The following is a 23,833-nucleotide window of genomic DNA, read 5'->3' as shown; positions in this document are numbered from 1 at the left end:
TCAAACCTGACAGTTCAATCACAGGACCCTTCACTAAGAAGAGCTGTCCCATCTGTTTTTCTGGAGCTATTGCCTTCCAGTAACTCAGTTACACTGTCAACATATGATCCTTGATGGACAGTTATGAAAACCAGACTTTCTGCCATGAAAGCTCAGCTTTTCCGGAAGAACTTGTAGTAGACCACACCTCCCAAGATGGCTAGTTCCAGGATGATGATGACAGACAGCAGCAACTTGTTTGTAGTTACTCTAGAGGGGTGGAGAAAGGGAGCTTAGGATCAAGACATCTAAAACCGTATCTGTATCACAGCTGATAAGTTACTTACTGGGTCACCACTTAACTGCTTTGAGGTTAGCACAAGACTGTCTTCCTGAAAGGCATCACTACTGAAGCTTAAGCAGCATATCACATGACTTTCCTTTGATTTCCACCACTACCTTCTCAGTAAACAGAAGTCTCCTTTGTAACTCATTAAAAAGTCAACATACAATCTGAGTCTTGCCATTCAGCTTCAGTTCTTTTCATACCATGGTATAACTTCTTAAGCAAAATTAAGTATAGTGGGGACTCCTGACAATCTGCCTTAGAGCAGTTACACTGAACCCATCTGGAAAAAGGAACTAGGGCAATGGTTCCAAAGCTCTGTGGCTCACATAAGCGACAAGATATTAAGTAACACACAAATTTTGCTCTTCCCCACCAGCCTGAGTTTTTATTTTTATTTCCATGTATCCATGAGCAACATAGTTCCAGCAATACACAGATTGGAAATCAAACTAGTAGCCAGCTTTGGTTTAGTACCAGGTTAAAAGTTGTCTTGGATAGAAAGGGCCAACTCCTTTCCCCCAAACCTTGTTTAAAAGTCAATACCTCTCCAGACTAGTAAACAAAATCCATGATAGTTTGGACCTTTAACATTTTTGGTAAAAATTTAGCTAAGAAAAAGTTAAAACAAGATGAAAGTAGTGTTCTGAAGACCCTTGTCAGAACTATTCCTAGGAAAAAGCACTGAGTGTACAGATGGTTAGTTTTGATTAAGTTCATTTGGATTCTCCTTAAGCAAACAGGCATCACATGTGAAAAAGGTAATAATATACAAGAACTAAGTACACACTTTTGACAGTTCAATGTGCAGAAGTAGTTAAAATCCAGTGTTTGAGCAAAAACAGTGGAAAGGAGAATGCCATTCTACAAACATATGGTACCTTCTCCCATGAGGAGTGTTCATATTTGGTTACCCTGTTTCAAGGATAGAGGTCCAAAATAGTTTAATGAAAAAATGGGGCAAAGAAAGGTATTTTATGGATAACATTAAAAGGTTTTAAAATTATGTGAAAACCATAGGAGTAATACCTATTTGCTTTGAAGAAATTAATTAAAGTAAAACAAAAATTTAAATAAAAAAAATAAAATAGAAATAACGGCTCCAATGCATAAGCCACCCGTAGAATGTATTTTCAAAGAAGTTAGAGGCAAACAAAGCCAGAAAGAGAGTTAACAACTAAGGGTTTAATCACCCCTAGCATAGCTAAAGATGATAATTATTATTAAGTGATAGCAACCTTTACACCTGTGGTTATTAGCAGACTACTGACAAAATGGGAACTAGGAAGAAAGTTTCCCTCACGTTCCTTTGGTCTAACCAGCCTGCAACAAACACTGGTCACTGTCAAACTTGTGAACAGAATAAATGTCTCCTTGATCTGATTAACTATTTCATGTTCCTGTGGTCTCAACTCAGTTTATAGCATGTGCAATCACATACACCATTTGCAGTTAGTACAGCAACATGACAGTGCATACCAACTAGCAATTGTGCACTGGAGATTTTAGAATAGCAGGGAATCGTTAATTTGTATACTACCATTTCTACTCAAAAACAAGAGGAGGTGTCCTCCCATCAACATAGGGAAAAGAGCCCTTTGCCTTATAGCTGTGTACAAGGAAAACTCATTAAATAAATTGTTTATCTTTGAACTGCTGCTAAAAGTAGGTGTGTGCTCAGTAGTGCAAACCAACTACGAAGTTGATTAAATGCAGCCAACACTGAGTAAGACTATAAAGCATATACCCCATACTGGGCAAACACTGATGGGAGCTGACCATGAAGAGAACTTAGTGCAGGCTATCTGAATAAGAATCATGATACTGTCCACCGCATGCAGTCCCCCTCAGCACTAACTCTTTTTCAAGAAATGGTGAGCCACAACACTGCATACATTTAGACTTCATCTTCACTCCCACAGCTGAGCTGCACCCTTTCACAGATTCATTAAAGTTTAGGGCTGGGAAGGACCTGGTAAGATGATCAGGTCCAGCTCCCCTGCTCTGGGCATGAAAGACTGCTGGGGTCAAATAACCCCAGCAAGGTGTGCATCCAGATCCCTTTTGAAGCTCTCCAGTTTCTTCCCCATTTCCAGTAATTCCTGTTTCACAGCCTTAAATATCTGGCAAGCACCTCTGCTGCCCCCTCTCTCAGCCTACTGCATATGATTAGTGTTGCACCACCCTCCATGAGATGGAGCTAGACCAGGTTGCCCTGCACCTCATCTGCATATACAGTTTTGGAGGATCCCAGGACTTGTAACAAGACGACCTGGATCCAGTCATGAATGGAAAGGCTAATTAGCACAGATCCTGTGTGGGACAAGGGGGTATGTGGAGTACACACACATCCTAAGCAATGCTGAGCTGTGGCATCACAATGGCTTGAAATGCTGTTGACTCTGCTGGGGCCCAGCCCAATTAAAAATATGATAAATCATGAGCCTTTTGGCTTTGGACTTGTATCATGCATAGTTTGCAAAGAACAACTGCTTAAAAAGTCTTTATGGAGTACCTGTGCTAAAGCTTGCAGCAATTTAAAAAAAAAGGTAAAATATAGCAGTTCTGGATGAGCTAAATCTATGGGTACCTACAGTAATTTGGCTATATGCAAATTACTACAGGCATTTTTATTTCAAGGTTAGTGTTTTCAAGTTCCCCCCTCATTTCCATGTGCTCAGAGAGCAGGGTCTAACAGTAAAGGGGCGGGGGGAAGGGCTGCAGGGAAAAGAAGCTGGGGTGAGGACAGGAGGGGAAGGGCAAAGGGGTTACCTGACTCCCCAGATTTAATTTTTCCCTGCTGTAGCACTGGGAAGGGGATAAATTCAAGGCCATCCTCCAATAAATAGGTTCTATACTAGGAAAAATTATAAATTTGATATAATTTTCCATATATAGAATCTAATTACTCAGGGGTTCCCTTGTATTTGAGTAAATACGGTAGTATATTACTCTACGAGCAGTCATTGAAAAAGATTCCACAGCACTTGCAGAGAAGAGAAAGTACAAGTCCCTTTATTCAGAAAAAAATGTGTATGTTACATGTTTTTCTCCTAAATCCCTCCAGTTCCAGCTAAATAAAGATTACCATGTTACTGTCTGAAATTGATGTGCGACATTACTATCTGTTATAAATCTAATGCTGTGTTCTATCAGAGATGATTGTTTTCAGCTACTGGGGGAAACAATTCATGCACCAGTCTTCTGGCTGCATCCTTCTTTGAAATTTTAAAATAAAGAGCAAACCTGTCCTGGACTGATTATTGGAAAGTAGTACATGCTACTCACTTTCTGGACATGGAACGAAGGATCTTACGACTCTTGCTTAAGTTCTCATTTGTGTTCACCAACTAAGAGAAAACAAAAACAAAACAAATCCACAAGTTACTTTCCATTTAGTCTGAATTATGCAGTACAGAGCCAAATGTTGTTCTGTTCCATCAAAGTGTGCCACTGAGATCACAATGAATAAGCAAGAAAAGATCTGGGTTCAAAATAATTCAGAAAATCCTGATGTCCAGAAACAGTTAATTCTTGCTTGATCACTCAAGGCTTGAGTGAGAAACAGATGAGTTACCCAAAAAATTGTATGTCAACATTCCCTTTTCTCAAGGTGTATGCTGCTAGGAGTGATTACCTGAAAACAAGATTATCACAACTGGGGTCAGTGATGAGACTGAAACTCATGCTAAGCTTGGACCTACTCACAAAAATTAAAATACAGAATAATAATGCTAACTGCATAATGCAAGAAGATGCGAGTTCATGGCTAGGCCATCTAAGAAGGAATAATGAAGTATCTCTTCCAACTTATCTTGCTATAGTCAGGATGATTTCAGGAAGACTCTTAGTTGTCTGGTATGTAACCATATGAAATGTCTACCCTTAATTAGTATCGTAAATATTTCTTTTGGGACTAACTCATGTTTATGTGCAGGAAGAGACATTCTCCATATGTAATAGATGTCTCCTCCTGATTTAGTATGTTTTTTTTCCTGGCTGTTAATCAGTTTCTTGATAAGTTGCAAACCTGGATAACCTTGTTACTGAAGAAGGTAACTGATTCAAATTAGAAATTTCTGATAACCAGTAATGAGCAGGTTTTTCCTGTCAATTACTGCTTGGGACTCTCTCTTGATTTTCACACCTAAAAGAATGCTTTGAAGATGCTAAACTAAGGGTATAAAAAAAAGCAGTAAAACAGCAAACAGTGTGTGTGCTTCAAGAGTGAGAAATCTCTCTGACACCAGTTGCTGATGTGCCTGACTTACTCGAGAAGTTGAAGAGAAACAGACCACCTCTTTGTCACCTTTTTGGTGAGAAATCATCACCTTATAGCTAATTACTGGACTCTTGATTTGGTTTGGGCTCACTTGACTTGATTTTAAATACTTGTAGTAAATGAAGCCTTTCTGTCCCTCATCGAACAGTGTCGTGTCAATCCCTGGGCTAGTCTGGAATCCTAGGTTTTTATTTGCTAAGTCAGCTACCTTCACCTTGTAACAGAGTAAAGACAAAGATGCTCTTCAAAATAGTTTTATTTTCATAAATTCTAATATTATAAAAGCCTAAGTCTGTCTGTAATGCTTTATTTGCACTCTGATTGGCTGACGGAAACAGCCAGAGTGCTCCAAGCATGGGGGAGTGCCACCATGTTTCCGAAGCCACCCCGAGGACCAGACAGAGAGTGGGGGAGCTACTGGCCTTGGCTCTCCCACCCTGCTCCCTGCAAGAGGCAGAACAGCAGCAGCATGGGGCATTAGGAAGCAGCACTCCATCTCAGCCCCCACCCCTGCCAGTCATTCTTGACAGGCAATTGGCTAGTTGTCTTATAATTTCTATTTGGAACAAAGACTAAAATCATCAGTGACTGAAACCCACTGGACTGTTTCAAAGTGTTGATGAACAGTAATTTAACAAGGTACTTGACAGAGCTTACTCCTTCTTCCAGACCATTAGCGATAAAGGAGCACATCAGCAATATCTGTGGAGGAGATTATATTGGAATATCTGATCACAAGCGAAGCAACAGAAAGGGGTGAGAAATTAAATACAGCTTTCATGAGTTAATTCAGAGAAGTCCAAATACATCTGTAGGATACTATCTAAAGGATACTCAATAGAAATGAGAAATCTGGGAGGAAATGATGCTGAATTATCTCACTTGTGCACTCCCAGTGGGCCTGTGCCTCTTTTACCTGCTACATCCCCCTTCCACTCTATCCCAGCCTGTCTCTCACCTCCTGACACCTCCATTTACATTTTCACTGACTGGCTTTCTTGCCTGCACTGCATGCCAGCCTCTGGCTTATTTACTATTCCTTCCATCCAGGAAGAGCACACACACACCAACTAGATGCTTTCTTAGCCTGACAAAGGGTTTTAAACCCAGAAGTCCATGCCTTGCAGATGGCATCCCAGGCAGCTAAGCCAAGCTCACCTGGAGCTTCAACTCCACGGCAACCAGCAAGCCTCAGGCCTATCAAAGACGTGATGGGTTTCTGTTATGGCACCTCCTACCTCCCTTTCACCATGGAGATCCTTGGTCCCAGCATTTCCTGGGGCTGCCACACCACTGGCAGTCCCACCAGGCGTCCTGACTCTGGCAGGGTGCAATTTTAGTGGTTAGGCCTAGACTTGGGGCCTTTTCCTTCCCCACAGCCCCAGCCCATACCTCAAAGTTCATCCTGGCACAGGAGCTCAGCAGGGACATGTTCTTCCCCTGCTGGCTGGTGATGCAGTGAGTGCCACCTCCAGCTCTGAGAGCAGGGCATTAAATGTTTTAAAAGGAAATAGGTGTGGACAGAGTGATGAGGGTGGCACTCACTCCATCTGCACCTGGAGCTTGGGGAACCCCAGCAGCAGGAGGTTCACCTTCAGGAACACCAGCTGCTCCACCAAACCAGGATTGAAGCAGGTGCAGTGGAGTGTCACAACATCCCCAGCAATGCTGAATACTGGTCAGTGGACAGGATACGTGTTCCCAGGCAACCGTGGCCAGATCCTGCCACATCTGGCTACAGGCTGCTCGTTAGGCCAAGAGGTCACAGTCCAGTGGCTCCACATCTTTGGCAAGATAGGTAGCCACTGAAGCTTCGGCACTACCTGCCCAAGGCTGGGGTCTGGTGCGTCTGGACTCCAACACTGAAACCATGTCCTTGGCCCACACTGGCAGCAGCTGGCATGGAGGAGACTGGCTGGTGCTGGAAGTGCTGGTACAGGAAAGTGGATTCCCCTCTTCCATACCCCCTCACCTCTGCCCTTCTGCCTCCCTGACTCTGTTCACCAGCACCTCCGTCTAGTGATCGAGGGTTTTGGTGCTGCCAGGGCACATGCTCCCCTTCACCCTTGGGTCACACGTGTCCACCAGCATGTGAACTGTACTGGTCCACAACAGATCCAGCTGTTTCCTGATGCCTTCCTTCAGTCACCTCACCAGTGCCTGCACATCTGATGACAGTGGCTTGCCCCCATCCAGGAACACTGATCCCTTGGAACTTCTCCATTTAGTTCTCCAATTCCCTCACTAAGGGGATCACCTGGCTAAAGCAGACATCACCAGCACTGAGGGTGTTGGTGCCCTCGAGGAACAGCTTGGGGATCACCAAGATCTGGGAGATGGTATCCCTCGCCGCTTTGTTAAGGGGGGCATTGACCCCAATCTCCCCAAGCAAGGCCATCTCATGGATGGCCTTCTGTTGCTCCACCAGCCTTTGCAGAAGTATGTGGAGTTCCACCGAGTCTCCTCATCCTGCATAATTTTGTGCTGCGGGATGCTCAGCTCTGCCTGTTTCTCCCACAGCATCTTGCCCCCCTTGATGCTGCCATGGAAGTAGCCCACCACCTTCCTGCATTTTTAAATCAGCTGGGTGGTAGTGATTGGGCCATCACTGGCAGCCCTGTCCCCTTCCAAGACGTCTCGAACTATGAGGTGCAGCTTGTGTGCCACACAGTGGATGCCAACATATTAGCCTCATTGTCAGTGAAAATGAACTCACAGGTAAGCTCACCCTGCCCAATGAGCCACCCCTGCATCATGCAGTTCATAGCCATCATGATCTCCCCTGCCATGTTGGACTCATCCATCACCTCAGCTTAAAGGAGTGCCTACTGACAGCCTGACTGATCGCACCAGTGCCCTGTGAGGGAGAGGTAGGTGTGATCTCCACCCTGACTTCTCCAGATGTCTGAGGTGAAGTGCAAGGTTACCTGCAGCCCTGCCTGGCACAGCTCCTCCCTCAAGTACTCCCTGCATGCCTCATACAGGGAGGGCACCACCATCCTGCTGAAGGTGATGCATGCAGGCACTTTGTAGGATGGGGCCATGAGCACCATGAGCTGCCTGAACCCTGGCCACTCAACTGAGAAGGGCTTGTCATCCAGAGCAAGCATCTCCCCAATGCTCTGTGTGACCTCACTCGCCCTTGCAACACGCCCCCCTCTGTCTGTGGCTTTCTTCCACTGCTCCAGGATATCCTGCCTCTGCTTCATGGGAACAGGGGCTTTGGAGCAAGTGGGGAACTTCCCTTTGGGCACACTCCTACTGGTGTCAGGCTGAGGAGGAACGAGTGCAAGGGGGTGCTGCCTCCTGAGATGCAGCAGCATCGCCATGGTGGTAAAGTGTTTCACCTCCTTGCCCTGGCTGATCTGCCTTCAGCAGCGCTGGCAGACTTTTACTTGGAGTCATCTGGCACCTCAAATGACCCCACACTACACTACCCCACCAGCTTCTGGGTTGAGAGTGGGGATCCTGCCTTATCCTCCACTCCTCAGCAGGCTGAGATGTAACAAGAGGAGCCGACTCAGCTGAGCCACTTGTCTCCACAACCTCAACCTCCTCTGAGGTACCTACCAGAGGAGACTTGGCTCTAGGGAAACTCTGAGGGGTGTGGAACACCAACTCAGATTCCCCCTCGGTCCCCAGAATTTCTTTTGCTGGGGTGCTTAGGTCCCCAGGTTCCAGATCCAGCTCCTCCTCTGCCACTGAAAGGCTCATGCTGGCAGATGAAGCTGGGGTGCAGGAGACTCATTCTACTGCTGGTGGCTACTTCTGATGTTAGGAGAGGTGGTGCAGGTGCAGGGACAGGTACTGCTCCCACTGGCAGTAGAAGACTCATGGCTTCCAAGAAAGAGGATTCATCTATGTTGTGGGGGGGAAACTTGCAGCTCTAGCTCTCCCCCTACCCTACCTAGTCCCTCTCCCTCCCCTGCCAGACCTGGCACTGCCTTTCCAGCGTGCTTCATATTACTCTTTCCTGCGCTGGAAAATGTGTCTGCGTGTATAACTAATTCTTCTCTGATATATGACTGTGTCTGACTTCTTGTGTTTACTGTACATATGTGTAATTAATAATATTAATAGCTCTTCTTCGTGCCAGAACACAGCTTTGTTTCGGGGGGGGGCGAGTGTGTGTGTAACAAGAACAACTCAGAAGTTTTGCGGGGAAGAGTAAGTTGAAAGAAATGGATTGGATAGGGATAAAGTAGAGGGATTCTAGTTAGTAAGCTGTATCCAATCCTTTCCAAGAACACAAACTAGCAGGAGATTGACCACTAGGAAGCCAAGCCAGCCCAGTACCTTTCAGATGCTGTTGTTCAGGCAGAAACAGCTCACAAGAGGGACAGAAAGGCTGCAGACAGAGGCTTACATGCTGTTTCTAGGTCCCTGCCCCACAGCACTGTGATTGGAAAAGGATTCAGGGAAAGCTCACAGTCACTGACCAGCTACAGATGTCAGTCTTCCCCCCCTGCTCCCCCTCCCTCTTCTCAATTTCTGTTCCCTTGAAAGACTGCTTTCCAAATCTCCGAATCTTTTCTAAATTGATTCAGAAGTTGTTTTTTTCCTCCCAATTTGATTCGGATTTGGTGATTCGGCCTCTGAATCAGGCTGAATCTTCTCCAAATTGAATCGGTGACTGAAGCTTCGTAAACCCTTAACTCCCTGCCTTGAAGTTACCTTCATTTCCTGTGATATAACAGTCCTTTCTACACAGGTAGGATAACAAGTCTACTCCAGAAGTTAAAAGGAAGGGAAATCAGGTAATTTATCCTGACAATCCAACTTGGTGCACATTTTAAAATGGCTCTTCACTTGTGACACAGAGTGGGGCCTAGGAGCGGCTGTGATGCTCCCTAGCGCCCCCCGCCATGTCAGTTAAGGTGATCCAGCACCCTCAACTCGCCTGCCATGTCTTTGCTGTTATAAGGTTCAGTATGGGAGGCTGCCTACTCTCATCTTAGACACCGCGCTGGTGTTACCTCCGTTCCCAGTGGGGTGCTTCAACACCCCCAGCCTTATGGACAATGCATGCCTCCTACCTCCCCTTCAGCACGCCCCAAGCCTCACAGCTGTCCCCGGACGTTATTAGGTCCCTCACCCTGTAGTGCCCTCTCTGGCGCCCTGGGCTCGTCACGCCCTGGTGCCCCTCTCTGGTACCCTTCGGCTTGCTACACACCTGGCGCCACTCTCAGGTGTTCCCAGACTTATTACGCGCCTGGCGCCCCTTCACCGGCGCCCCTGAGGTGGTCCTGATACTTGCGCCCCTCTTACCGGTGCCTCTGGGCCGGTCACGTACCTGGTGCCCCTTTACCGGTGCCTCTGGGCTGGTCCTGCGACCCGCACCCCTTTACCGGCACCCTTTGGGCTTGCCGCGCTGCCCACGCTCCTTGCCCCCTCTGGGGCCGGTGCCGCGCTCCTTGCCCCCTCTGGGGCCGGTGCCGCGCTGCCCGCGCTCCTCGCCCCCTCTGGGGCCTGTCCGTACCCCAGTTGGGTCTCAGGTAGCCGCAGCCGTGCCTGGCCCCCTGGACCATCATCTGGGTCACTTGCCCTACTAGGGCTTCTCCCCGGCTTGCCCCACAGGGTGGGGTCAACACCCCCCTGGCACGCGCCTCACTGGCACAGACAGTTGTGCCCACCCGGAACCGCTCGTTGTGCCCTGCTGGGCACCAGGAACCCCAGATTATTGGGGAGCTCCCGTAAGGCCTCCTCGCACCCCTACAGCCTCACCCAGTCCTCCGGGGTAACAATAACTCAACCACGAGCCAAACAGCTGCTACATAAACAACAAGGAGCCTCCAGGCTCACAGCATAAACTTCAAGCCACCCTGGGTCCCAACCATACCTCGCTTAGGGTTTGCATTCTCCCGCATCATTGCAGCTGGTCAGTGTGTTCAGGCTGCAACCCTCAACTTGGCCTGCTCAGCTCTCCCGCAGAGCTCCTGCTCCTGCAGCTGCCAGAAGGGAACTGCTCGCTAGGCTCTGGCCTGGGCTGTTTATAAAGGCCCGGCCCTGCCTCCTTCCGGCCACATGACCTGCCTGGTTGCCCCAGCGACCGGCACCTGAGCTGCCCTGATGATTGGCAGCTCTCCTTAATTTCTCTCCAGGCACGGGGCACCCTAGTGTCCCTGTGACAACTTGCTATCTATTTCCATTCACCAGCAACCTTGGTAAGTTAATGAAGCTACTTACTCCCATACTTTCAATAAAGCAAACCCATTTCACCCAATTCATTCACAGCATAAACTGAAAAGGAAACAACAAGCTGGAGTCAGTTTGTGTAAAGTCCAATGCTAACAACTGTTGTGTTACCTTACTACAAAGATAACACACTCTGATGTCTTATTCACAGATTAGCAAAATACAGGAGCACATACAAAAATAAATTAGGTTCTGTATATTTATTATGATTTCAGAAGTGGAAAGACTATGTAAGAGGCCCATAAGTGCAAATCTATAGACAAAATGTTACTGGGATGGTACATTCAAAAGACTATTCCTGCTCCACCAAGCATAGGGCAACAATAACACATTTTTAGGAGTTACATCTGCAAAAAGTTAACCCTCCTTCTAGAAAATAAAGAAAGCCTACAATCCCCTGGGATAAGATATTTCCTGGATCTATGCCTGGGATATACATCTACAGAAAATTCCTAGCTACCCTGAAAACCTGATCAGGAGTACTATTAACCCTCAGGACACTAGCAGTTTTCTTGATATCTTAGAGCAGAATGGAGCTGTGCTTCAGACTACATACAACTACATAAGCATGACACTGTCACTCAAGATCATCTCCCAGCATAGGCAGAGTCATATCGTGGCACTAAAAGGAATCAGAAGGAGGTACTGAACAAATCAAGTTCTAGAAGAGCTTTCTAACACAAGCAATGGGACTAAAAACAATCAACCAACCAAACCAAACCAAACAAAACAAAAAAACCCCCCTCTAACTGTTGCTTCCTCTGCATCCATGGAATGTCTTTCCAAGTTTCAGTTAAAAGTATGGCGCTATTGAAGGTAGAAGGGTTGCAGAAATTTAGCCAAAGGTACAGTCAACTAAATCTTTACTGTTGATCGTGCTTTTGAAATAACCAAGCTTAACTGAGCAAAGCTGTACTAGAAAAATATATTTACTTGGAAAGTGAGCAGATACTGTTTGACAGTAACTCAAATCAAAATAAATGCTTCAGTATTTAAATTCTAACTTTAACAAATGTATGTAATTTAAGCTATTAACTGTCTTGTCATTTCCTCTATGTCCTCAGGGGAACAGACGAGATTTAAGGTGAAGTTATACGTTTCACTTAGACCACACTAATCTGTGAAATGTTAAGTGATGTTAAATCCAAACACGCTGTGAGAAGTTGCAAGTTAAGGGTTAATACCATTTCTTCCCTGCACAGCTCTGACTTGCCAGAAGGCTGACAAGCAGGTGCATGCCTAGAAGCCAGGACACTTGGGCTCTATGCCTGCTCTAGGTGTGCATACAGAGGGTAGAGAGGGGTGGAGATGGACATGAGAGCAGCGCATCCTCAGAGGGCAGAGGACTGTAAATTGTTCATTTTAGCTCCGCTGAACAAATTGAGATTACCCTAACATGAGGTAGGTATCGCAATAGAGGGCACTTTGTATGTGTTAAAAAGCTTTATAGTGTAGACACTGGCATTTTAAGTGCTCTTAATATGGTCCATCTGCAACTTCACACTTATTGGCTCATTTAGTCCAAGTATAAAAGGCAGGGTGAAAACTAGTTAACCATTTCAATTTAGTTTACATTGCCAGGTGGGGAAGAAAAGAAATACTTCGAATTTTGATTAATACTGATTACCTTGCACAGATCCCTGAAAACCCAAATAATAATGAATTTAAAAGCTATTTCACAGTTTACCCCTCATGACAGAGGGCTCTCTATAGTGGAATATTTGCAGACTTACAGGCTACACATTATTGGGAGTATTTTCACTTTTCTTCCGTCTACAGCCTACTCCTTCCTCCCAGACATCTACACAAACATCCCAGGGAATAATTCCGAAAGCTCTAGGCAGGTCTCCACAGGAGTTATTTGGTGTTATCATTCCTAGTAGGTGCATACCAAGCTTTTATGTTAAAATAGTAACAAATCCTTTACTCACTCTGCCTCTGGTGCGTTCCAGCTGCTCTCGCTGCTCCCCAAGTTCCTCGATTATATTGGTACCAATCTGATCAGTCTCCGCAGAAATTTGGTGTGAACGCTCAATGCTCTGAGTGGCTCGGTTCAGGCTATCTGTGCCCTGGAGAAGCAGCACCCTTTGAGACTGCAGCTGAGTCTGAAAAAGAGAGTTTCTATTTAGCTATTAAATACAGGCATTAGACATTTCCAATTTCTTATAAAGACAAATGGTCCTGTAGGCCATCTAATCTATCTGTAATGGTGACAAAGCCCTCTCAGGTTATTAACGGAAGAAGTTATTGTTAACCCTGAAAGTGGCCATTATAGTGTATGCCAGCCTTGTAACACTGACCTTTAGAGACCTATCTGCAACACTTCTAGAGAACAGAGAGCAAGCCAGATGCAAGTCTGACCACATTCTCAGCAAGCGGCGTTTTAAACTAGTTAAAAGAGGAGGAAAGGGAAAAGCTTTCTCTGGGTAGAAAGTTGTTAAAGTCAGAAAACAATTTAGACAGGAAATTTCGTGCAGTTACAAAATTCATTAGTTACTCAATGCAACAGAGCCTGAGGTATGGTATAACAGAAGCTGCCCTGCTCCCCCAAAACCTATTATAAGAATGGCTTCAAAACTGACTGACAACAAGGATTCAGCAGTTATTCTGCATTACTACAAATGGGAAGCATCTCCACGTTGCCCTATGGCAACATAGAGACGCGCTATATCACCATATAGTGTTCTACAGCAATATAGGAATCATGTGCGTCTGTATGTGATCGCCAGCTATGTTGCCGTAGCAGCATACTCCCTGGGAACAGCTCACCACTACAGTGACGTAGCAGTGAAATTTAACTGTGCACACGGCACAGTAACCACCCATACTGCACCATGCTTTAGTACTTTCAAAAAGAAGTACTAAACCACAGCACTGTAGCAACATTGTCATATGATGACATGTAGATGCACCCATGGAGTCCCAGTACCACCTCTATCTGCTGTACTGCAAACTCATTGTCTATCGCTCCAAAGTAGAAAATATTGGGGAAACCTAGTCTCAGCTTTTACATTTATTGGTTACTCCAGCATACTTACACCAGGATAATAAACTAATTATTTTTGGGAAAGCTGTTTCAAAAACAAGTCATCAAGTGCCAAAGTCCACGTTGATGGAACACATGTAATCTGAGCTCTAGGGCAGGGGTCGGCAACATCCAGGCTGCCAAGTCACTGGATCTGGCCTGAAGAGCCAGAAGGCCTTGCTCTGCCCATGCCTGTGCTGTGGCCAGGCAACAAGGATCTGTACTGAGGCCAGTTGCACCTGCATCACTGCCACTTCTCCCTGCCCCCCAGCTGCACCAGGGGCACAACTTCCAGCCAGTGGGGAACTGAGCCAGGACTGGCCAGTTTCCAGCTGCACCCCCACTGTAGCTGAAAAGTGAGGACATACACAACACCCCCTCATTACTGATGCACCAAAGCCATCTGGCCCATGCCAGACTTCAGCCAGGTTGTTCTGGCCTATAGCTTGAAAAGCTTGCTGGCCCCTGCTTTAAGAGGAAAATAGCATCTACTCCAGGAAGCCAGCCAAGAAAAAGATATGATTCAATACAAGAGAGGCTTGGTGTAGTTAATGGAATTAAACAATTTTTAAGGGTAGCTGAAAGGATCAGTTTAAGACTTAGAAAAAGTAGGACAGTTCAGTCACACCCAAGGAGCTGTTTTTAAGTGATAAATCTAGTGTGGGAAAGGTTTGAGGTTTTATTTATTTATTTTTAAAAAGTCTAGTTAGAGATCAGCCTGTACCAGAGATTCCATCCATGAACCACCCACCTCTCTGCCAGTAAGGGAGATCTATATGAAAATAGGATCTTTTCTTCCCAAGGCTTCCTTTATTCCTACTTAAAGCAGTCCTTTATTTACAGCATCATGATGGGCTGGTGTATAACCTGATCTCCACAATCAGTGGCTGAGAGATGTACAATGATTGTAGGACAAAACTGGATCTCAGATGATCTTTTCCTAAATCTTTAATCTACCATCCTGTAGGTCACATGTTGTAGGAGAGATTATAAGCAACAAGAGAATCCAGACAGATTAAGGACAGGACTTAGTCTTTACCACACTTCCCATCTTTTCTAATTTTAATTCTGATAAAAAAATATCTGGAAGACTAAAATAATTCATAGGCAGCACCACAACAGCCCAGACAGGCAACTCACCCAGCTTTTAGACTAGAGACAACTCCAGTCTAACAGATTCAGACGTAACTGGGCATCCCTTTCTATAAACCAGATCTGCTTGTTTATATCTTTAATTTTAAGTAGCATACTGTTCAGACCATTTAAAAAAAAATGTTTAGTAGAGTGCTTTAGATAATTTAAACTGAAAGTGTTTATAGCTAATTCTATTACTGGCTGTATATAATACATTTAGTTTACACACTTCATTCAGGATAAGTAGCAAAATTAAACTGATCATTTAAATTTTTACCCTACATTAGAATAATTCTTTATCTTTCCAGCATTGTAGAGGAATGTTTAAACAAAAGTATTTCAATGTTTTATAAATCTCTGTCATATGAGATTTTAAGAAAGAGAACCAAATGCTATTTGAACATACGGTATGAACTGATAAATCCGGAATTAACGAAAATCCGGCACTTTTTAAAACTACACTCCATTGGGGAGTAGCAGCAGCTGGTCCCAGAGCAGAGAAGGGGGAAGCTTGCACATGGCAGCTACCACTGCCACCCACCACCTTGTGCCGCTGTTCCGCATGCACCCCCATCCTCCCCCCCAACCCCTCCAGTTTCAAACATCTGGAATTTTCACATTTCTAGCAGATGCTTGGTCCCGAGCATGCCAGATTCATAAAGTTATACTGTATCTTAAAAACATGTTTGTTTCTGAGATAACCAATATGGGTTCTATTAAGAAACTCTCTAAGCATGATTTTCCTCTCACCTGAAACATTCATATTAAATGCAGAGTAGATTTATAGCCAGGTTACATGAGGTTTGAAACTAAGGGGGTTAAAGCTGAAACACGAGCAATAGCACAGTCAGAGTCGCATTGTAACACAAACAGCAAAGGTCTTAAATACAGTTAATATCCCCTGGATGCTCACGCTCTGCTCATTTTCCATGGAGTAGATTCCATATTTTGTGTCTCCCCGATTGCCAGGAACCAAGCCCAGATCTGTGATTCTCATCTCTCTCTGGAACATTGACAGGTCTCTCTTGTAGGCCCGGATCTTGCTCATCATTTGGTTGCGGAAGGGCAGTGGCGCATGCTTCAATTCTTCTTCCATCTCCCGCAGCTTTAGTAAGAAAGAGTAGTCACAAAAAGCCCCAGATTCATTCTGTGACCAAACTAGGATGTCACAATATGTCCCAACAAGGCTCTGCTTTGAAACTGACCAACATCCCAAGGCATACACCTAGTTGAGAGAAAGACGATTGAAGCTGCCTTCATCTAATACAGAGACCTTGTACACAGGTCTAAAGGTCCCCAGCCCAATAGAATGCTGCGTACCAAAGCTGTGGTCCTCATAAATCACACCTGGATGTTAAATATAACAGGTTACATGACTCTACAGTTCAAGAACATAGCAAACCCCTTTGTTAAATGACCTTTCCTCTCCAAAAAGAGCCTGAAATTAAAAGGCAAATCTTAACAGCTCTGTATCAACATACGGCAGAACATTCTTTGAATTAAGATCTCAGGTTTCTGCTTCATTCCCTTTCCATATTTTTAATATTTCCATGTTGTAGTTGGAAGTGCCATGCCATTGGTACCTTCCATAATTTGATATACATTGTTAGATGCTATTCCAGCAGCACAGGTGAGTTTACTTAGTGTAAGTCTCTAGCATACACATTTACCCTGATGTAAGACACTGTGTAATGCTCCGAGGAAAGAGCACTGCAAAAATTACGGTGCTGATTTTCTATTGTATGTTGACAGCTATATTTTTTCTCCTTTTGATGTTGCCTAACATAATACTTTCCCATCACATCTATGAGATGGGCAATCCACGATCCCTAGTCTGACTATCCAGACCCAAATGCCAAGGCTCAGGATTGTGACAGAATGTGGTAGTATTTTGTAATATTTTTATGGTATGATGTCTGAGGCTCTGTACCTTGATTATATGCTGCTACCCCCTGAGGTTAAAGAGGTTAACTTCCACCCTGGACTGGAAGAGGGTAGCATGTTGGTTTCTATATGTTTGGCTGGTGGAAAATGGGTCATTAGGAATCTCTTGAGCATATACTAACAACTTTTTAGAGAAGCAGGATGTTGGCTGCTGTGGTCCCCCTGCTTTAACTGAGGCAGGTTATAGTGTTATGTTGTGTAAGGGTTGATGGTAGTTGTACTAAGAGGTTAGATTATGGCATTGTATAGAATGGTTTGGATGAGGATGATCCCGCCTTAGGCAGGGGGCTGGACAAGATCAGGGGTCAACAACATTTTTGGGCAGAATGCCAAAAACACCTGTAACCTTGACTTATAAGATATTGACATCCCAGGGGTGGACAGCGAGGAAGCCACAAGGTGCCTGATCCTTGCTGTGGCAGTGTTCCCCCAAGCCCCTTCCACGCAATCTGCCCCAAGGGGTGTGGGCCAAGCAAAATGCCTGTGTGCCACGCTCTGGCACCTGTGCCAGGGGTTGCCTACCCCCGAACTAAATAGCCTCTGGAGGTTCCTTCTAGCCCTACTTCTTTTGTAAGTGAATTCACAGGATCACAGAGAACTAGCTTGGTGATTATGAAAGAAGCTCCAATAACTGGAGATTAACTTGTAACTACTGGTACCCAGGACTCCAGATTAAAGGAACTAGGCGAAAACAAACTGGCTACAAAGCAGGAAACAAGACTTTTGAACTTAAGCCCCTGTTCCACCCTTCCTCCTAACAGCTCCAGTCATACGTTTACCGTTTCATTTGCTTCCCGTTGTTTCTCATCAAATTCTCGTATTAGTTTCTTCTTCTCTTCTAAGGAAGAAAGCAGAAAGTATGTCAGACACACCAGAAAAACATCAGTACAAGCCGCAAGAGGACGTCACAGAAAAGCTCAAGTTGAAAGGAAGGGGCTGACTAGAAGGATACCAGGCCAAAATTCACCGTAAAATGAGAACCTGTCAGTAAATTATGAAGGGCCGGACAACTTAAATACACACAAATCAATACTGGCCAGCAGCCTGTCAGACCTACAGCCTGAAATAATTTATTGATATTTTTTAGTCAAGAAATCACTATTCCCAGAACAGTCCTGAGCAATGTCCTTAACTCAGGATGCAGATATATATGGTATGCATATCATAAGCAGCTATGTATTTTATCATACAAATTCTACAAGTTGAACAGATGTTCATCATGATATTTTAGCCAAATTGGCTAAATTGGGGACTTCAATGGGGAACACCTAGTACAAATGGCAAACAACTAGTGGAGCAGGCATCCAGAAATGCTCCTCCATATCCACTAGGAACACAGGCCCCCACCCAATGCTGTGGAGCCAACTGGGGGGACTGCAATTAGTGGGGTCCCTCAGACTGGCTGGCAACCTCATCCCAGCCTACCCGGCATACTGTGCTGCACGTGGCTAAGTCCAGTGTTCACTGCACCACCAGCTCTGCCTGACACTGCTCTGTAGAGGGAGGGAGGGAGGGAGGGACGGAGGAAGTAAGCAGCCCTGGATTATGTTCCTGCTTCTTTCCACAACAGCCTGGGGGCTCAGCCTCCCTTCACCCAACCCTCAGACCTCTTGAAGGCTCAGGACAAGCATAGTGGTTACTTAACCCGGCAGGGGAAATACCATGCATCTGTGTCCATGAAAGCAGTTTTCCCCCAGGAGAACTGCTCTTCTGGCATGGTTCAGTACATGCTGAGGTGCAGTGACTTTAAACCCACTTTACGAAAATGGGAGTCCCCTGCTTTGCTTGTGCCGAGGGCCTTATAGCTAAGGGCAAACAAAAGTCGGGGGCATCTGAACCCCAAGCCTCCAGGCTTGAGCCTGCAAGTAGGATGCCTGCCAAAGGATTTGGAAATAACTGAAGCCCCACGTGTGGGTAGAGGATGTTTGCCCGGTAGTAGGGCCACTTATGGCTCCCAACTCTTGGATTTGGAATTAGTTTTGGCTAATTTGGCCCCAGATACACATTAAAAAAAAACCCTCAAAAAACAAAAACAACCCTCAGACAGGCTCCTTGCCATGAGCTGGTAGGGGCTGAGGTGCTACACACTAGAGTCCTGGAGATGGAGGAGTACATAAGGTGGTGGTGTGGAAAAGGCAAGGAGTGGGATGGGCAGGGGCATGAAAGGGCATGAGGGACCAACTGCTGGACAGATTTGGCAGCCAGGCTGTAAGATGCACTGGAAGCCTCATCCTGGCTGCAATGGTGCTGCACATTCAGGGGGCAGCAGGTGCTGGAGCTCCCAAGACCAGACTAGGAATAGGGGTGGGGAGGGGTGAGAAGGCACAGCATCTCTTTTCTTGCCAGGTTTCCCCCTTGGGCACCTAGCTCCAAGCATCTGTAAAGGCAGAGCCAGGAAGACAGGTGGAAGACAGCATGCCTTCAAATCAGATCTAGCAAACTCTGGACCTGGATCTCAGAAGAGAAGCGAGTGCGATTTTCTGGGTCAGCTCCCTGGCTCCTTCCCCAGTTGAGGGCCCACCTGGGACAGCCTCTGTTGTACTGCTGGGTTTTGCCTTGCTTCTAGAGCAGGCAGGCATCCTAATGATCATACCCATGGACCAATCCTACACACAAAGACTAGCTGCACACCATTTACCCAGTCCACAGGGCTGGAGACTTGAGCACTACTGCTCTAAAGGCATCAAATTTCAGTTGTCTCTGTTTTTACTGCAAAGCAAGATCCAAATGAGTGGGCTCTTCCCCAAAACAATATAATTCTTCAACATACACAAGTTTCTCTTTTGTTGACAACCTGCACTGGATTTAAGCCATCTAAAAAAAAAAAAAAAAAAAAAAATCAGGATTATGCCAGATGATACAGTTCTTCCCGGGCCAGTTTTATGGAGAGCTTTAAAGACAATGATTAAAACCGTGAACTTGGCCAATTGGCCAAGAGCTAGTTATGCAAATAGGAACACTTCTGTGTTACCAAGCCTACAATATGCTGGATTCTAAACAAGCCACAGCCTTTTCTCACGTTTCACATCTCAGTCTGTGGGTTTCACATCTCAGTTCACAGGGTTACAGCAAGTCAGTCCTGGTGGTCACCAGCCTATACTCACATAGAACAATACTGTACATTGCTGGTTTGCCCTAGCCACTCCTCTAGTGGAAAAACAAAGCTGGCCAGACAGGGAGAAGGCAACTACGTGTCAGACCACGCAACAAGGGAATGTGCTGACTGCGAGGAGATTCATTCACACCAGTAGAAATCCCTTCCTCTGGCTCCTTCCTTTTTTCAGTTCTTGAAATATGTGATAAGTTCATTGTGTGACTTAGAGGGGAACCAGCTGCAGGGAGGATGGGGTGGGGGATGCTTTACCTACCACTAGCACCAGCCTCCCATTAAAACAAAGACATACAAGGAAAAGCCTCCTCTTGCCAGCATCGCTTCCTGCATCGGATACCGCTGTTGAGCCCATTTCACACGAGCCAGCTTCCCTGGGCAGTACAGGTCTCGCACGGGTAAGAAAAGTAGCTTAGAGCAGTGGTGCAAGGAGTGCCAAGGCTTAAATACAAAATTATTATATTGGAAGCTCAAAATTATTGTATTTGCTGAAAAACTATCATACACTGAAAAATATGCAACTAAGTATGCAAATAAGTTATTTTCTTACTTACTTTGTAATGCTTACTGTAAGTTGCCAGTGAGCAAGTAAGAACTGGGTCAAACTCAAAACATTTCTTTGTTTTAAAGCAAACAGCCATAAGTTCTGTAGCAAACCCAATGTAGAGGGAATCCAAATCCCAAGACCTCTGGGCTTAAGACTGCACGTAGGATGCTTGCCAATTAGAGGTGCACCAATCAGTTCATATTGGACTGGCACCGATAAGAGGAAAATTGACATTATCGGCAATCAGCTTTTTTTGGCTAGTGTAGCCGATAATGTCACCAATAAATGCTGCACGCATCTGCACAGACACAGCATGCGTGTGCCCAGGAATGCAGCCTAGCAGCTTGGAGAGCAGCATCCAGCCAGTAAGTCTGTGGTAGGTAAGGGCAGGGGCATAGGGCTGCAGACTGAGGCCCTTATTGTGAGGAAGGGAGTAGGGCTGGGTCAGGGGCTGCCCAGCCAGAACAGGGCAAGGAGTGGGATGGAGCTGCAGGTGGCTAATCCAGGGGGTGTGGGGGGGGTGGGGGGGAGGGAGGGGGGAAGACAGTTCCCTGATGCTGTGCACACCTCTGGGAGAGGCATGGGGGGCATGTATCCCCCAGATTTCTGCGTGTGGCAGGCTGCCCACTGCAGGCTCAGGGCCAAGGACCAGCCTTTTCCTGGTGGGGGGGCTGGGCAGGGCTGGGGCTGTACTCAGGGTGGGTGGGGGCAGGCGGCAGCAGCACTGGGGGTGGTGGGGGCTACAGGGAAAGCTACGGCCACCCCAAAATTAGCTGTAGCCACTCCATAGCCTCCCACTCCCAGCACCACTGCCACCCACCCCAGCCCTGCCTGCCCTGGGCGCAGCCCCGGCCCAGTTCTCCCACCGGGAAGAGGCTGGAGCAGACCCTGGCCCCAACGCAGTGGGCAGCCTATCCTATCCCATGCAGAAATCCAAGGGACACATGGCCCCCATGCCTCCCCCAGATGTGCGCGCAATGGTGGGAGCTGCCCCCCTTCCCTGTGCCTCTGTCCCACACTCCACCCCAGCTGAGCAGTCCCTGCTCCTGCCCCACTCCCTCCCTCACCAAGGGGGCCTTGATCTGCCCACCCCACCAAGCCTCTTCCCTCCCCCACTCCCCTTCCACCCCACAGACTTACCAGCTGGACCCTGCTCTCCAAACTGCTAGGCTGTGTGTCAGCAATCGGATCTGTATCAGCCAATAAAGCTGGTGAACAATTGGCGATCGGTATCAGCCAAAAAAAATCTTTATTGGTGCACTCCTACTGCCAATGGACTTGAGAGTATCTGAATTCCCAGGGTGACAGCCTGGGACAGAGGATGCTCATGGGTTGTAGCACCACACATGGTGTTCAGAATGACCGAGTTCTGCCTACTCAATCGATGCGGGCTTTGAAACAACTGAGTTCTGCTCAAGTGATAGGATTTGGCACCGATTCCGCTAGTTTGACCTGGAACATGAACTATATTAATAAAAGACTTTCCAAGAGTGACTTGGGTTTTGCGTATGCTGCCTCAATGAGCTGCCTCAAAAATTATTGGACATTTTGAACACTTTTACTACTGTTGAATGTATATCATTATGAGGGTTGAAATGATGGTATAATAAAGTAATGTCCACACACCCACAGGGTGCCAACTCTGTCTGAATCTATTCTGTGAGGTTTCACGTAAAGACTTTAATTACAGCATACAGATTCACATCAGCGAGGCAAATGCACATTACTGTTACATTTTAAAAACCCACTAGACTACCATATAAAATCGGATTTAACATTTATTTTAACGAGTGCCCCATCATTTACCCCCTGGGCGACTCCCAACAGCCTCCTGGAGATTCATAGTTAATTCCTGGGACCCAGGGCAATCCTGGAGGGGTGGCACTGGCACCCTACATACGCGGCTACACTGATGGGTGCTCACCCGCTGCGGCGGGCACGCGGATGGGCAGTGCCGCGGCCGCACCCGGCCCGGATCCAGCGGCACAATGGAAGGGGCCAGGCCGAAGCAGCTCCCCCGACCTCAGCCGCACTCACTCACCGGCCAGGCCGCCCCGCAGGCGCTCGGGGAGGCCGCGCAGCTGCCCGTGCAGCTCCCGGAAGATCTCGTGTAGCCGCTCCAGATGCTCGGAGGAGCCCGGGCCCCGCACTGCCATGACGACTGTGACAACGACAACCCCAACCCCAGCCCCACCGCCCGCTCCGCGCCGCTACTTCCGGGAGGCGTAAGGAGGGGCCTCCCTCTGTCTCGAGAAGGGGTGTCCTAATCGGCGCCTGACCAGAAAAAAAGCTCCGTCCGGAGCTAGATGTGCGGCGCGCAGGACAGGCTTCAACTGTCTGCCGAGGAAGGGTCGGGGGGAGATATTCGGGAAGTCCAACTTTGCTCCCGAGGGTGACTAACGGATCAAGCGAGCACTTACGCCCCCTTAGAGGGGGGCATCAGGACCCCGGGCCGCGTAGGGCATACTGGGAATTGTAGGCCGGCACAGGGAGAGTCATAAGGCGGTCACAGTAGTGCAGGGTGCAGGGCTGGTGCGGGGGTTTTGTGCGCATGCGTTCAGATGACCCCAGCGAGGCGTCTGTTCAATCTCGTTCCAAAAACGTCCAAGGAAGGGGCAGCACCACCCGCCTTGGAAGCTTAGTCCATATTTTGGCAACCCTCACTGTAAAGATTTTTTCATGATGTCCAATCTGAATTTGCTCTCTTCTAGTTTATGGTCATTATTTATAGTTACCCCAACAGGCACCCTGCTAAACATTATATACCCTATTTCTTCCTGCTGCTACCCCCTCCCCCCAATGAGTTTGTAGGTAGACACACAATTACCTCTCAACCTCCTCTTGCGGAGGCTGAAGAGGTTCGGTTCATCAAATCAGTCCACGTAGGTGGTTTTCTGTAGCCCTTTAACCAGACAAGTGGCCCTCCTCTGAACCCTCTCCAGGCCCTCCACATCCCTCCTGAAGTCCGGCGCCCAAAACTGGATGCAGTACTCTGGCTGTGGCCTGACCAATGCTGCATAGAGGGGAAGTATCACCTCCCTAGACCTGTTTGTGATGCACCTACTTATGCAAGAAAGGGTGTGGTTAGCTTTATCACACTGGTGACTCATGTTCATTTAGGAGTCGACTACAACTCCGCAAGCCCTTTCTGCAGTTGTGCTACTGACACTTATCCTTGTTAAACTGCATCCTATTCTGTTCAGTCCATTTCCCCAGTCTGTCCAAATCAGCCTGGATTCGTTCCCTGCCATGTATTTTGTGTACCTCCTCCC

The 23,833-nt window shown here is 46.7% G+C and overlaps 1 protein-coding gene across 1 annotated transcript; it reads right to left on the bottom strand.

Moving 5' to 3' along the window:
• Positions 1–56: 56 nt before the first annotated feature.
• On the bottom strand, positions 57–22,789 carry VTI1B (vesicle transport through interaction with t-SNAREs 1B). The gene is made up of 6 exons (XM_090033196.1): positions 22,603–22,789; positions 17,685–17,743; positions 15,875–16,066; positions 12,734–12,907; positions 3,614–3,675; positions 57–249 (listed from the first exon to the last, which is right to left on the bottom strand). The coding sequence occupies exons 1-6, from the start codon at positions 22,715–22,717 to the stop codon at positions 153–155; spliced, it is 699 nt and encodes a 232-aa protein (XP_089889322.1). The 5' UTR covers positions 22,718–22,789; the 3' UTR covers positions 57–152.
• Between the last annotated feature and the right edge of the window lie 1,044 nt (positions 22,790–23,833).

The sequence above is a fragment of the Crocodylus siamensis genome, chromosome 2 (genome assembly GCF_052110815.1).
Source record: "Crocodylus siamensis isolate JL-2025a chromosome 2, ASM5211081v1, whole genome shotgun sequence".
Taxonomy (NCBI): Eukaryota; Metazoa; Chordata; order Crocodylia; family Crocodylidae; genus Crocodylus; species Crocodylus siamensis.
The sequence above is the reverse complement of the archived record's forward strand: the minus strand, read 5'-3'. Positions and strand labels throughout refer to the sequence as shown.